This window comes from Aspergillus karnatakaensis, assembly GCF_047715665.1.
Source record: "Aspergillus karnatakaensis strain CBS 102800 unplaced genomic scaffold BJY04scaffold_26, whole genome shotgun sequence".
Classification (NCBI taxonomy): Eukaryota; Fungi; Ascomycota; class Eurotiomycetes; order Eurotiales; family Aspergillaceae; genus Aspergillus; species Aspergillus karnatakaensis.
In genome coordinates, this window is record NW_027395738.1 from 276,477 (window position 1) to 289,010 (window position 12,534).

A 12,534-nucleotide genomic window follows, 5' to 3' on the forward strand; every position below is an offset into this window, starting at 1 on the left:
CGGAGTAGTGGCTCACTGGCTATCACCGTATCACCCCTGTCGTCATGCCTTAGCGCCTTAGCCAGAGCATGAACTTGTCACGATATCCAATGGAGTTTGCAAGAGATCGGGCGATCCCGCTGACCCGAGAACTGTTGGTACTAAACGTCAATTTCATTCGCCGCTAAGCTGCACCTTGTCTGCGCCGCAATCGAGCCCATCACATCCTGCCGGCGTGGCTAGATGCGGGGGCTTATGCTGTAAATCGGTCTCTGTTTCAAGAAGACGTTATTCATCCACATTGGCTGATTCCAGTATCAACGTTTCACTTAGCGCTTCATCGAGAAAACAAGGGCTTCGCCATTTAGGCTCTAAATTGGTCATGTTGGGTGCCGACAATCGAAGAATTTCACTCACCTGATAACGCCCCTTTAGATCTACCTATTTGCGGAAGAACATGCAGAACTTATCGACCGAGGAGGCTCGAAGGATCGTGGACGACGTTCGTGTGACGAATGGTGGACTCACTCCTCAAGCAGAGCAGGAACTATCAGAAGAGACCATCAGGGTTTTGAGGAATCTCCAGTCCATCGCCGGTGGTTCTATTGTACATGTGGCTCAAGACCTCTACGATAACGACACGAGGTTTATCTACGAGCTCATCCAGAATGCTGAGGACAACCGTTACAGTCAAGCAATCAGCGCCCAAGAGGAGCCTTTCCTGCACTTCACACTGCACGAAGACCGTATCACTGTCGACAGCAATGAGGATGGTTTTACAGAGGCCGACGTTCGAGCAATCTGCAGCATACACCATAGCAGTAAGAAGCAAACCGGTGGCTATATCGGTCACAAGGGGATTGGCTTCAAGTCTGTCTTCAAGATCGCGAGCAAAGTCACCATTCAGTCAGGCTCATTCTGCTTCTCTTTTAACCATCGTCAAGGGGAAAGTGGAATGGGCATGATCACTCCGTATAATGAAGAGCACGACACTCTTCCTGCTGGAGTGCGTACCAGGATAACCTTACACCTGATTAATCCAACAGACTTTGAGGCAAGAGCGAACGAGCTTAAAGAAGTACCAGACACCTTGTTGCTTTTTCTCCGCAAGTTACGAAAGCTGGCTTTCGAGAGCATTCCACACAGCATCGCGACCTCTTATGAGCGTCTTGAGGAATTCTCCGGGCATCGAGTCACGCTCATCAAGAAAACGAATGGCGAGCAGCACAAAAGGGCGTACTTATTCGAGAGGTCTACATTGTCCAATCTTCCCGAGCATCCCAGCAGGCCTGGAAGCAATGATGGTGAAGTGATTCTTGCCTTTCCAATTGATGATGACTCGCATCCACTGATCCAGCCGCAATATGTCTACTCCTTCCTGCCCATGCGCCACGAAGGGTTCAATGTATGTTCCCTTCTGCCACAGCCAGCCGTACAGGCTACGTGCAGTATGCTGATGTATACAGTTCCTCATCCAGTCCGACTTCATCACCCAAGCCAATCGACTCGGTGTCCACCTATGTCCCAGAAACTATGCCATCCGCCAGAGCATATGCGACCTGTTTGTTCGGACAATTCTAGACTTTTCCGCGATCTCACAACTCAAATACGACTGGCTGCAATATCTCCCTGGGCCGCACATCCATGACCCCTTTTGGAACGACCTCCGGGAGATGATCTTCGACGGATTGGAAGAGTCAAAGGTGCTGTTGACCAGACAGGGTGTCTTGGACTACGGAAGAAATCTCCAGCGTCTTTCCCCCCGACACTGCGATGGCACTGGAAACCCTCTTCTGGACGACCTTGAACCTGAAGTATACCTTTCAACATCCTATAATTGGACTCGGGATTTCGATGCCCTCATGGAGCTTGGTGTTACTAATCTATCCTACGCGACTATCCTGGAACGACTGAAGCCATACCTTGAAGGTCGAAATCCACGGTTTCTGAACCCAAGTCTGAACGCAGACTGGCACAAAAGGATTTCCGAGTTACTGTTACGGGGATTGAAGCGTGATGGCCGCAACTCAGCTGTTGCCGAACGTATCAAGGAGTTGCGTCTAGTTCCGACAGTAGGGCACTCTCTCACTGCACCCAAGTACCACCCTACTTACTTTCCCGTTGATGAACACGGCTACACTATCCCCATGGACCTCAGCGACCTACGGTTGGCTTGCCCTATGACGCTAAAGGATCCTGCAAGACGGGAGCTCATAGAAGAGTTGGGCGTGCAGTATGCTAGTTCCGGCAGGGTCACCGACGCAATCTTCAAGCGATACAATAGCCACAATAGGGATCTTTGGCTGTGGCACTCAATCGATCACTTAGCCTACCTTTTCAGGACTATGCGGGAAGATGCTACCTTGGATAAACGCATATTTATCATGGACGAAAGTCGGCAACGTATATATCGTGCCTTTGTTACGCTGGGCGTTGATATCATTGTCGACGACATTTACTTTGACACCATGGGCGAATACGGCACTCGAGCTCTATGTGACAAATTGCAATCCTCCTCCAATGTACCATGCTACGATCTGCACATCATAAACAAGAGATACATCCAGGAGATCCCCGTCGGTACCATTATGAATGGACGAACCTGGGAGCAGTGGCTTGAAGAGGTGGCTCAGGTTCGACGAGTCCCCAGGCTGAAGAGCCGTAGCAGTGATAGCCTCTCGCCCCTTGCCCAACATCTCGCCGACCATTACCCTATGACATTACTCGGAGTCTTGAAGACATACTCCGAAAGCTACATGCACGACTTCACACCAAAAGTGATTCAGGTTCTGTCTAGAATGAGGGTTTCTTGTCGGAACGACATAACAAAACAACTGCAGAATACATACTTTCCGTCACAGGAACTAACAGAAATGTGTGCAGCCGCCACCGTCGATACAATCTTTGGTCGCTTTCTGGATATCCCACCGAGCCCAACCGCTAATGACCTCCAGGCATGGGAATTCCTTTCCCGGCTTGGTGTCAAGTTCAGTCCCGACTTGTACTTCTTCCAAAGTCTGTTTTGGTGCCTATTCCACAAGCGTATGAGTGGCAAAGATACCGGGGATGGTTACTTTGCCATATATAAGGAGCTTTTCCTACGCCGTTCCGAGACATTTGAATGGCTACAGTAAGTACCTTCCCTTCATACTAGTACTGAATGCAACAAACGTTTAATTCACATACAACAGACAACTCTTTAGATTCGAATTCGTATATATACCCCCCAGACTTGGCGAGGAGGAAACAGTTCGATGTCTGTCGGGGTGTCTCTGGAGGGGCCTTCCGTGCCTTGAGACCAGATCGCCTTTGGCCAGTCACCCTGAATATAGCGATGATCCACTTATGGTGGGGTTATTTAAAGATCTACTAGCCGTCCCTAATGCGAGTCTCGAGACATACATCTACGAGCTTCAACATCGCAAGGAGCGCTTCAATGAGCCAGGCGACGAGGTCGCGGAGATCTACGGAGTCATACTAGAAGAGTTCGATCGGGCGCAGACTCGGGACTCTATACGGTAAGCAATACGGCGTGCATTTCAGGGTAAACCGAGCTGATCTAGCTTTAGGCAGAGTTTCACCGAGCACGGCCTGATATACTTGAAAGGCCAACAGGAATGGGTTGCGCCAACATCATGCGTCTGGACGGACATGGCGAAGATTGGATCAAAATACGGTGTCAAAGCAGAGTATCCAAGGCTCAGAGACTTCTTTTGTAATACACTCGGCATCCAAGCTCCGAGTGCGGCTAATCACATAGAACAACTCAGAGGGTTGATTTCGTCCCAGCCTGTCAACATTGCGCATGTCAAAGAGTGCATTGAACAGATCAACACCCTGTCACCCAGTGATGAAGATCTCCAAACCCTCCGCGGACTGGAATTCCTCCCGGTCAAGGTGCCCAATAGAGATGTGCAGCTGCTGGGGGTTACCGGTAAGTTCTTTATTGCTGATCGCAGGGAATACCTGTCTGCGTTTCAGGACAGAGTTCCCACTCTGGACTTTTCTCTAGAAGAGTGTCATCGCCATCGTCGGCTGCTAGTGGCTATGGGTCTTGATGAAAGGCATATGTCCGTCAGTGTCAAGGAGGAGACATTCGTCGATCGGCCATCTCACGAATGCTCTTCGCGACTCACTCGACAGTTCCGGCACAAGGCAAGGGCAATATATCGGTAAGTCCCTCGCAATGTATAAGCTCACCCACTAACAGCAAGCGAAGCTGTATCCGGCATTATGGTGGAAGTGAGCCCACCAACGCTCTACGCAAGCTCCAAACTGCAAAGGTGTACGAGAGCGACGGGTTCAGAAAAACATTGCTACTTCAGCTAGACCATGTAAGAGCAGAAGTAGACAGTGATAGCGGACTGGTGCATATCGAAACCATCAATGATGACCTTCAGGTCTACATCCCAAGAGCTCCCGAAGAGCAAGAGCGATGCTACACGTTGCACCTTCCCAAAGCATTGCGGCATCACTTTCAGGTTCAGACTCCCGAAGCCCAGTTAACATTGCAGCTGGTGTTTTTATCGCCAAATCTTCTGGTTGATCAGTTACTAGACGGCCATGGAATCGTTGAAATCTCCGATGTCCTTGAACTGCCAGATCATGATTCGGAGAGCGTTGGCTCCCAGAGTGACGAAGAGAATGGATTCGACGCCGGGGGATCCAACACTGAAAGCTCTGACGAAACCGCCACCCAGATCTTCACCCCTGTGTCAAGCCCACCTCGCTACGACACAGAGCCCCGAGAGAGGCCCATCTTCGCACACCACAGGGCAAGAACACCGGCTTCACGGCCATTTGTATTGACCCTAGATAGCACTTCACCAGAGCCGGGACAGCTACCAGCATATCCTGAAGCCTCTCCGTACGGCCGCTTACTCGAGAATGTTGTCACACTGGCTCGTCGATACACACTCTCCGAGCTTCTTGAAGGTTCACCGAACCGCGTAACCGGACTTGCTAATGTTGCTCACGAAGACGCTTTTGGATCCCGCTCTCAAAGACAGTTGGAGCACGATATCAAGATTGGTGCTGCTGGAGAGCTCTTTGTATACCACCTCTCTACAGTCAAACTGTTTTTGAAGGTACATTACTAACAGTTCTCCTTACGTCAGGTATTCGAAATCTTGCTACGTCAGGAGCTTCTCAATTTCGATCGCACCAACTGGCGAAGTACGATCCGCAAGCACGTCTCTTCACACCCCGACTACCAGGACCTGACACCTTGGAACGGCGTCGAGACTGCAGACATCGTGTACCATGACAGCACCTCGTCTCTAACATCTACTTTGATCAATGCCGGGCATTTAAACGGAAGGTGGGCCGAATCAACACCCAAGTATTTTATTGAGGTCAAAACTACAACGGGAGAGTGCGATTCGGCCTTCTTCATGAGCAGGGCTCAATATAGACGAGTATGTTTAAACATGCGTGCTTTAGACTGCCCCACTAACGAGTTGTTTCTAGATGGAACGGATGCAATTGCGAGATACTCTAGAGGACGGTATTGAGATTTACCTCATTTTCAGGGTACATCATCTCGGCAAACGTGACATGGGCCTGCAAGTGTATGTTGATCCTGAAAGCATGCGCCAGGATGGGAGACTTGTCTTTAGTGCCGAGTCGTATAGTGTTCGTCCTGGTGCAGGTACGGAGGTCTGAGTGGCTTAAATTGTTACTGGAGCAGTGTTTATTAATCAAAGATGATCAAGCTAAATTGAAGCCGTACCTCTGATTTAGGCCTTGGGGGACTGACTATAAGCTCTATGAGAAAAGAAAGCACAAGTTCTAGCAGAAAAAAAAACGAGCTCTCGTCTATTCGAGCCAGAGAACATTACTCGAAAGCTAACCTAAGCCTACTATACCGAGCTAATTCCTCCCAAGGGGCCTTCACCCCCGAATGATATCCTCCGCAATCTTCTCCGCCAGCATATCTATACTTATTAGCACACACTCCTCAGAGCCAGACAAACAACAGCAAAACTCACAAACCGAACTCTGCGGATGCCCCGGCGGCAAAAACGGAAACGCGCTTGCATCCACCACCCTGAGTCTCTGCACCCCAAACACCCTCGCCCGACTATCCACCACCGCCATCCCATCCCCTTTAGTCCCCATCTTACACGTACACCCCGGATGCCAAAGCGTCATAACATTCGCCCTCACAAACTCCAAAATCTCCTCATCACTCTGCACCCCCAGCCCAGGGTAATACTCCTCCCCGATAACAACAGGACTCATGCCCTCGCTGGTAAAGGCTTCCCGGATGCGCCTGAACATGGCGACTGCAAGCTGCTGGTCTGACTCGGTGGCTAGCCAGTTGGGGTTTATAAGCGGGGCGTCGGCGGTGTCTGCGCTGGCGAGGGTGATGTTTCCCCGCGAGGTAGGCGTTATGAGCACGCCGAGGATGGACCCGTATTGGTGGCCGTCTCTGGGTTGCGTTGTGAGCAGGTTCGAGAAGGGGCCTAGGTAGCCGGCTCCGGAGATATACTGGTAGAGTCTATGTCAGTAGACTGGAATTCATGATGAACTAGTAGACTGCAGGAGTTGGGGAACAGACCTCTGCTTCGGGCCAGTCTGCCGGGAAACCAGCGAGTTCCTTCTCTGTCTCTGGTGAGAACGCCGAACGGTGCGGAGAGGGGATTTTCTCCCAAGCGAGGAAATCGGCTACGGGGTTTGTCAACGGGCCGGTGTGTCTGATGGTGTAGTCCACGAATCTGGCAGCCAGGTAGATGAAGTCGTTGGCGAGTCGGGTGAAGGTCTCGACGTTTACTCTGTAGCTAGGACCGAAGAATGGATGGTCCCAGAGATTCTGCCCGACGCCTGGCAGGTTGGATATAATATCGATATCGTGCTCTGCTAGTTGGTCTGCAGGTCCAATGCCAGAGACCATGAGGAGCTGGGGTGATTGGAAGGCACCGGCTGAAACGATGACTTCTTTTGAGGCGGTTAGGTTAGAGAGGAAACCTAATGCGTTTGCTACTTCGACGCCTATTGCGTTCTTCTGCTCGTCGAATAAGATTCGCTTTGCGAGATGGTTAGCTTTCAGCGTCAGATGCTCAGGCAAGCTTTTTCCCTTCTCAATGAAAGCTGCCTGGGAACTACTCCGGCTTTGATCCTCTGATCGGATGGTCGATGCGCAGAATTGGTAGCCAGATAGTTCGCCATTGTTGAAGTCGCTCGACTCTGACATGCCAATTGCTGCCATCCCGCGCTTCATCCACGTTGAGAAGGCCTGTCCGTAGTTGGCATACGATACCTGAAGCGGGCCACCAGCCTCGTCAAATGAATTTGCGCGGTACTGCACCGAGGCATTTTCTGCCCTAGAGGTCCCATTCGGAGTCGTGAACTGGACAGTCCGTTTATAGAATGGCAGGGTATTGTCCAGCGTATAGCTAGTATCGTTCACAGACTCCGCCCACAAATCCATCGACTCCTTCGTCGGCCTGCAGACAGTTAATAACCCCCTCACCTCCTTTCCAGGAAACAAACCTCTGATAAATCATGAAATTCGACGCCGACCTACTCCAATCAGCTTTACTACATCCAATCCCCCCCTTTACCTTGAAGGCAACGACAAACTCACGAACCACCCAAACACCTCCCCCTCGCAAAATGCACCCGCCGCCCACCGGCGCCCTCCTGCGGCGTCGTCACAAACCCCCAATCCGCCCCAAAACGAGCCTCCGGGTCTGAGCCCACGGGAATGACATCTGCGGCCGGGATGGATGCCAGTGGCCAGCTGTCCTCGTAATATTCTCCGGCTTCAATCAGGGCGACTTTGTGTGACGCCGAGGCTAGGCGGACGGCGAGCGTGACTCCTGCGGTGCCGCCGCCGACGACGACGTAGTCGTATCTTTCTGTTTCGGTGCTTGCGGCTGCGGTGGTGAGGAGTAGGGCGGTGGTTATTGCTAGGGTTGATAGGAGCTGTGGTATGCGTATGCGAGGCAACATGGTGGCGTTGAGGGTGCGGGTGGTGGTGGTGGGAGTGGGTGCAGGTGATGGCCTCGAGCTGTGGGACTCGGGGTACGAAACTCGAAGGGAGGTTACACTGAGAGAGTGACTCGAGGTCGGCTGTTATATAATTGTTTGAAACACCGTGTCTCAGGAACTGGCCTCGTCTCCACCAGAATGGAGCAAGGGCGCATGCACCGAGGCTGCAGGCATCAATGCTTGGAGATAGGACCGCGTGGTTAGATTTAACCGAGGCCTTGACAGCTCCACTATGTACTTTGTAGGTAAGACAAGCGATGTGATTAATATATGCAAGTGATGACTGATGAGGCGAAGGAAAAGGACCAGGATGATCTACAGTACTTTCGATCACAGAGGCCGACCCAGCCCCAAAAATTGGCCAACCAAATATTGGTCTGGCCGGTCTCGGTCCTTATACTATTAAAGGTGATCCCCGAGCCCTAAATCTTAATTCTTGAAGGCAGGTTCACAATCGCCTCGGCATTGCTTGTGTTTGGGGTACTTTACCTAGGGTATTCCGCAGGCTAAGAGCATAGCATAATCGCTTGGTCAAGTCAACAGACAATGCTTATACTATCTTCTTCCGACTTTGAGTATCCTGGTAGCTACAGTAGTTTCTTAAGTTACTGAACCTCTCATTCCTTCATAACATGGTATATGACCTTCGTGTGCTCATCAATTTCACCAAGGTAGAGAACAACATCTCGCTCTCCGTGATCCTCAGTATAGCCGACATAAACTAGCATTTGCGTTAGCATTTCTCTAGCTTGGGCAAGGTTCTAGGCCGAGTCGTACCTCTCCGACGGATAAGCCTTTGCGATGTAAGTTCTCCTGTAGACTCCGCGCCGAGTGGACTGTTGTCAAACTCGATTGGATGAATCTCGAGCTTTTGTGAAAAATCAGCGTCGGTCCCTAACATCACTCTATCTGCCCACATACCTTAGCAGCGCGAGTGTCCGTGTCGATGTAGCATTGCTCGCTCCAAGCACTTGACGGGCTTTCGCCATAGCTACCGCAGTATGTCAATGTATACCTGAGGTTTTTTCCTGCAAAGTTCTCTTTCTCTAGAAACAAAGACTTTCCAAACTCCATATTCTCTTCAGCAGCCACAGCATGGGCTTTGATATGCTGTTCGCCATGTGCAAGATTCCTGCTGGGGCCTACAGGAACTCTGGTGCTCCATTGCTGGACTGCCGTCTGTCAGTATTGGTCCAGGTTTAATCCACTCTCAACGTACTGCACTCTTCAAGATGATCCTTTACAGCTCGGGCAGGCTGGAGGCTGATATTTACGGCCTGGACTGCGTACTCTTGCCATAGGCGTAGAACGTCGTGCGCGTTAGTATTATCCACTGTTAGTGCCCTGTGAGATCTAGATAGAGTTAGCATTCCTCTTTTGATATAGTTATGAATTTTCGCATACTTCACAGTAGTTCCAGCCAAGGCAAGCTGTTTGTGCAAATCCTGGGGAGAGACCCATCCTACTGCTAGAACAGGCCAGTCGTCTTCGATGTATTGTTGGCCTGATTCGCTGAGAAGCTTAACTTTCTGTTCGCGGCCTTTCGGTACTTCTGTAAGAACTGTTTGAAGCACATCGCGCGTGTTGGTGGCATCATGATGCAGCTTGTTGAAGATTAGCCAAATTCATGTAGGGCTGTTAAGCTAGCACGTCAACCATCTACCTCATTTATATCATTGGATAAACTATTCAAAGCTTCGAGGTATTGTGCTGTAGGATATCAGTTCGACGGACAACATCAATAGCGCAGTTGAGGTATCGGCGTACCCCACTTCTGGCCTCCGGCTTGTAAAGACCTTATGTAGATGCCTCGCGTTACGATGATCCTGGTTGACATGTCAGCTCTCGTTCAGTTATATTCAGTAGAGACTATGGCTCACGCCTGCACGCTGCACATTAGCTATACCCCTCCATTGAGATGTACCCGTACGGACAGACTCACCTTGTCATAAATCAGCAACCAATGTACGGCGAGCAGGTACAGGTCCAGCATCTGCTGAGCCGGTGCAGAGTCCTTCTTCAAGACTGCAGTCTCAATCTCACCCAAGCACTGCCTGACTCGTTCCCTCTGTTGTGGGAGTTGTCCGCCCTGGTCGAAAAGCAGGGGTTTGAATTTATCGGGTCGTCCATCGTGTGCAGTGACTTTGAGTATCTCCTGATGATTCTCGAACCATTTTCTGAGATATATCAGCGAGAGCCTCCTCTGGCAAATCTCTTTAAGGTCCATACACTGATTCCCGAACAACGGTGCTCAGCCTAGTATACAGGTGTCCTGCAAGGACCTCCTGAAGCTCTCCCACGGTCATTATCAGTTTATCGCCGAAATCTTCTTGCAGTTTGTCCATGCTCGCGTTTGGATTTTCAATACTGTGCATTGTGTTGAAAGCTTCTTGGACGTTGTCCTTGTCCTCTGGTCGCTGCAGCTGCAGCCCGCCTTGATCAGTGGTATTAAGGCGCTCAAAGGTTAATGCTTTGAGGTCTTCCCCGGAGTCTGGAGAACTGCTGTCTTTGCTAAATATCGCATCAAGCGCAGGAACAGCAGTGTTAACAATGGGGCCTTTGATTTACTGTCAATAACCGATACACATTCTGTGGACACGCAGAAGGAACTATATACGCACCTACAATCGGCACAGCCTGCGAGACAATACCCGCAAGAGACGAAAGCGACTTGACAATCGGTGAGTGAGGGACCTACATCCAGTGTTAGTTAGTTGCTTGCTAGATAGATCTGGGGAAAGAATTTCTTACCGACTTCGCCAACGCTTCAAGGGCGTTCGATAGAAAGTCACTGAAGCCCATCTTGACGAGCGGTCTTTGGTGAGAGGTCGGGAATTGGAAATCTCCAGGTTTGCAGGTGAAGTGGCACAGGGAAGGGTTATAGAGCCGAGAGGTGATGCTAGTGTCGGCTACTATTTCCTCAGATATGGGCCTAGATTATAGCTCAGCTCGCCACGACACCGTGTGCTCCGCAATGAACAAGTGCAGAATTAGGAGAGTGCCATTATCCTTCTTGCTCACACGATACACCCGCCCTGCTGTTCTGTTCTGATTCAGTGTAGTTCTCGAAGGAGAGAGAAAGTCAGGCACTACATAAATCCAACCAAGTTTACAGGCTACAGTGGGAGAATACATGCTCCGACATATCCAGCTTTCCCAGAGACCCTGACTTTCTTGCAGTCAGTTACTTGGAAGCAAGACCGACTTAGGGCTGCTGACTCAGTTAGCTTTGAGCTGGGCACCTATATCAGTGAAGTTAATATTGCCACTTGTCATCTTCACTCACATCTCATCTCTTAGACCTAATAAACCGCTTTATTGTAATCAATAATGCATACACGCAAAAGCTTTCCCTCGGGAAACCCCGACGAACAGCAAGTGACAACAGAAAAGACAAAGTTTGATCTTGACGGCGTTGCAAAAACCCTCCTCATCCCTCTCGTCGCTCGAGCCTACGACTCCTCCACCCCTAATCCCGTACTGGGCGATACATATGCTCAAGGTGTACTGGACCGACTTAAATCCGACGTTCTCTGAAATGTCAATGACACCAAACCAGATGTCCACCATGGTTCTCCGCACAGCCCACTTAGATCTCTGGACCTCGGACTTCCTGCAGCGTAATCCCGGAACCACTGTTCTGCATCTAGCCTGTGGTTTTGATAGCCGGGTGGAGCGGGTAGCATGGGGTGAAAGAACTCGATGGATCGATACTGATCTTCCGGACGTCGTTGAGCTGAGAAGAAAGATCCAGCCGGGGTTGCCGTCCCGTCAAGATTATTCTCTGCTGGGGATTGATGTGCTCAAGGAAGATTGGATGCATCAAATCACCACCAATGGAACCCGTGCTCGTCATAATGGAAGGATTGCTCTGCTATCTGCACGAAGACGATGTCGACTGTCTACTCAACCAAATCTGTCAATCATTTCCTCGAGGTGAACTGATCTTCGAATGTATCAACTCTACCACGCTGCAAGCCATTCGCAAGAAGAAACCACTGCAACCTATTAGCAGCATTGGAGCCGAGTTTCACTGGGCATTGGATGACCCGAGGTCCCTGGAGCTCGTCCATTCCGGGTTAAGATTGGTAGAATCGGTTCGTTTGGTAGAATCTCCTGGTGTAGCAAAGTTTGCTCTGGGCCATCGCGCCCTGATGTACTTGCTTTCGTGGATACCTGGTGTACGGGACTCAGCCCGGTTTTTGCGGTATCAATTTGGCAATTTCGAATCCAGTGTACATGACTAGCCCGCGTAAGCAGGTTGTCAGGTTGGCCCTTTGTTGGTATACGCAGGTAATAGGCCTAGCTATTTAATCTACATAGTATCTCCTCCTACACGGGAGGTACGTCAGGAAGGAACTACCACGACGCCCCGGTTACTCCTTCCTTGCGAGATTGATGGGGTCGCCCCTTCCTCAAACTGTACCTTCCTTCTAGATTCTCGATATATCAGGAAGGGGTCAGTCGTAGCGGGGCGCTCCTTCCTCACTGATTCGATAAGGCTCGTCCTGCTCCTGATGAGCATACATAATTGCAAGCACAGTTACACACGTCTTCGAG

At 50.4% G+C, this 12,534-nt stretch overlaps 2 protein-coding genes across 2 annotated transcripts; one reads left to right on the forward strand and one right to left on the reverse strand.

The window, feature by feature from the left end:
- Positions 1 to 436: 436 nt before the first annotated feature.
- BJY04DRAFT_218629 (uncharacterized protein) lies at positions 437 to 5,643 on the forward strand (the record flags this gene model as incomplete). The annotated part of the gene is made up of 7 exons (XM_073716361.1): positions 437 to 1,384; positions 1,446 to 3,109; positions 3,171 to 3,497; positions 3,549 to 4,151; positions 4,199 to 5,030; positions 5,097 to 5,396; positions 5,449 to 5,643. The coding sequence occupies 7 exons, from the start codon at positions 437 to 439 to the stop codon at positions 5,641 to 5,643; spliced, it is 4,869 nt and encodes a 1,622-aa protein (XP_073570928.1).
- A 228-nt stretch (positions 5,644 to 5,871) lies between these two features.
- BJY04DRAFT_228017 (GMC family oxidoreductase) lies at positions 5,872 to 7,935 on the reverse strand (the record flags this gene model as incomplete). Its single annotated transcript, XM_073718747.1, has 4 exons — positions 5,872 to 5,915; positions 5,970 to 6,471; positions 6,542 to 7,427; positions 7,568 to 7,935. 4 exons carry the CDS (start codon positions 7,933 to 7,935, stop codon positions 5,872 to 5,874), a joined length of 1,800 nt encoding a protein of 599 aa, XP_073570929.1.
- Between the last annotated feature and the right edge of the window lie 4,599 nt (positions 7,936 to 12,534).